This window comes from Coturnix japonica, unplaced genomic scaffold, assembly GCF_001577835.2.
Source record: "Coturnix japonica isolate 7356 unplaced genomic scaffold, Coturnix japonica 2.1 chrUnrandom663, whole genome shotgun sequence".
In the NCBI taxonomy this organism is placed as follows: domain Eukaryota; kingdom Metazoa; phylum Chordata; class Aves; order Galliformes; family Phasianidae; genus Coturnix; species Coturnix japonica.
The window spans coordinates 1-1,465 of NW_015440029.1; the positions used below are offsets into that span (position 1 = coordinate 1).

Genomic DNA, 1,465 nt, shown 5'->3' on the forward strand with positions numbered 1-1,465 from the left:
ACATGGGGGGTCTCAGAGCTACATGGGGGGTCTCAGAGCTACATGGGGGGGATCTCAGATCCACATAGGGGGTCTCAGAGTTATATAGGGGGGGTCTCAGAGCTACATGGGGGGTCTCAGAGTTACATAGGGGGTCTCAGAGCTCCATCTACCTGCACCCCCCCCATACCCAGCAGCCATTGCACAAAGCCCCCTCCCCATAATACCCAGCAGCCATTGCCCCCCAAGCCCCCCCCCCAAAAGCCTTCTCACCTTCTGGGCTCCTGAGAAAGCGTGGTAGAAGCAGGACACATAGGTCATGATGGCTTTCTCGTCGGGCCGCAGGGTGCCCACTATGTCTGAGAGGAGAAATAGGGGAGGGGGCGCGGGGGGGGCGTGAAGGAGCAGCCAGGAGACCCTATAGAGCACATAGGGAGCCCCATAGGGAGCCCCATAGGGAGCCCCATAGGGAGACCCATAGGGAGACCCATAGGGAGCCCCACAGGGAGACCCATAGGGAGACCCACAGGGAGCCCCATAGGGAGCCCCATAGGGAGACCCATAGGGAGCCCCATAGGGAGCGTGCGGTGATGGGAGGACCAGACCACAGCTGGGTTGGGTTTGATGCTATATGATATATAGGGCTGGGTAACTCAAAGGGATCCTATATGTTCCTATATGGCACAGCTGGGTTGGGTTTGATGCCATATAGGGCTGGGTAACTCAAAGGGATCCTATATTATCCTATATGGCACAGCTGGGTTGGGTTTGATGCTATATGATATATAGGGCTGGGTAACTCAAAGGGATCCTATATGTTCCTATATAGCACAGCTGGATGCTGGGTTTGATGCCATATAGGGCTGGGTAACTCAAAGGGATCCTATATGTTCCTATATGTTCCTATATGGCACAGCTGGGCTGGGTTTGATGCTATATGATATATAGGGCTGGGTAACTCAAAGGGATCCTATATGTTCCTATATAGCACAGCTGGATGCTGGGTTTGATGCTATATGATATATAGGGCTGGGTAACTCAAAGGGATCCTATATGTTGCCTATATGTTCCTATATAGCACAGCTGGGTTGGGTTTGATGCTATATGATATATAGGGCTGGATAAGCGGCCCTATATAGCCCATATGAACAGCCCTATATGCCTTATAGCTCCCATAGGGAACGAGAGCGGCCCTATAGAACCCATATGAACAGCCCTATATGCCTTATAGGGGCATATGGGGCTGACTATAGGCTATAGGGTTATATATGGGGTGGCTATAGGGCTGGCTATAGGCTATATGGGTATACATGGGGTGGCTATGGGGCTATATATGGGGTGGCTATAGGGTTATATATGGGGTGGCTATGGGGCTGGCTGTGGGGCTCACCCTCAGCATCCAACATCTTGGGGATGTCCAGGTATTTCTCTGCCACCTCGAAGGCGTTGTTCAGGTTGGTCACGGGGTCGTCCTGGGGGGGGGGAG

At 52.8% G+C, this 1,465-nt stretch overlaps 1 protein-coding gene across 1 annotated transcript in view; it reads right to left on the minus strand.

Moving 5' to 3' along the window:
- Positions 1 to 87: 87 nt before the first annotated feature.
- Positions 88 to 1,465, minus strand: part of LOC107307545 (alpha-actinin-4-like) — a 21,371-nt gene continuing 19,993 nt past the window's right edge. Inside the window, exons 7-8 of the mRNA XM_015851058.2 lie at positions 1,370 to 1,451; positions 88 to 338 (exon numbers count right to left, since the gene is read on the minus strand). Of these exons, the coding sequence (XP_015706544.1) occupies positions 103 to 338; positions 1,370 to 1,451 (318 nt within the window). The 3' untranslated portion in view covers positions 88 to 102. The remainder of the gene's footprint in view (positions 339 to 1,369; positions 1,452 to 1,465) is intronic.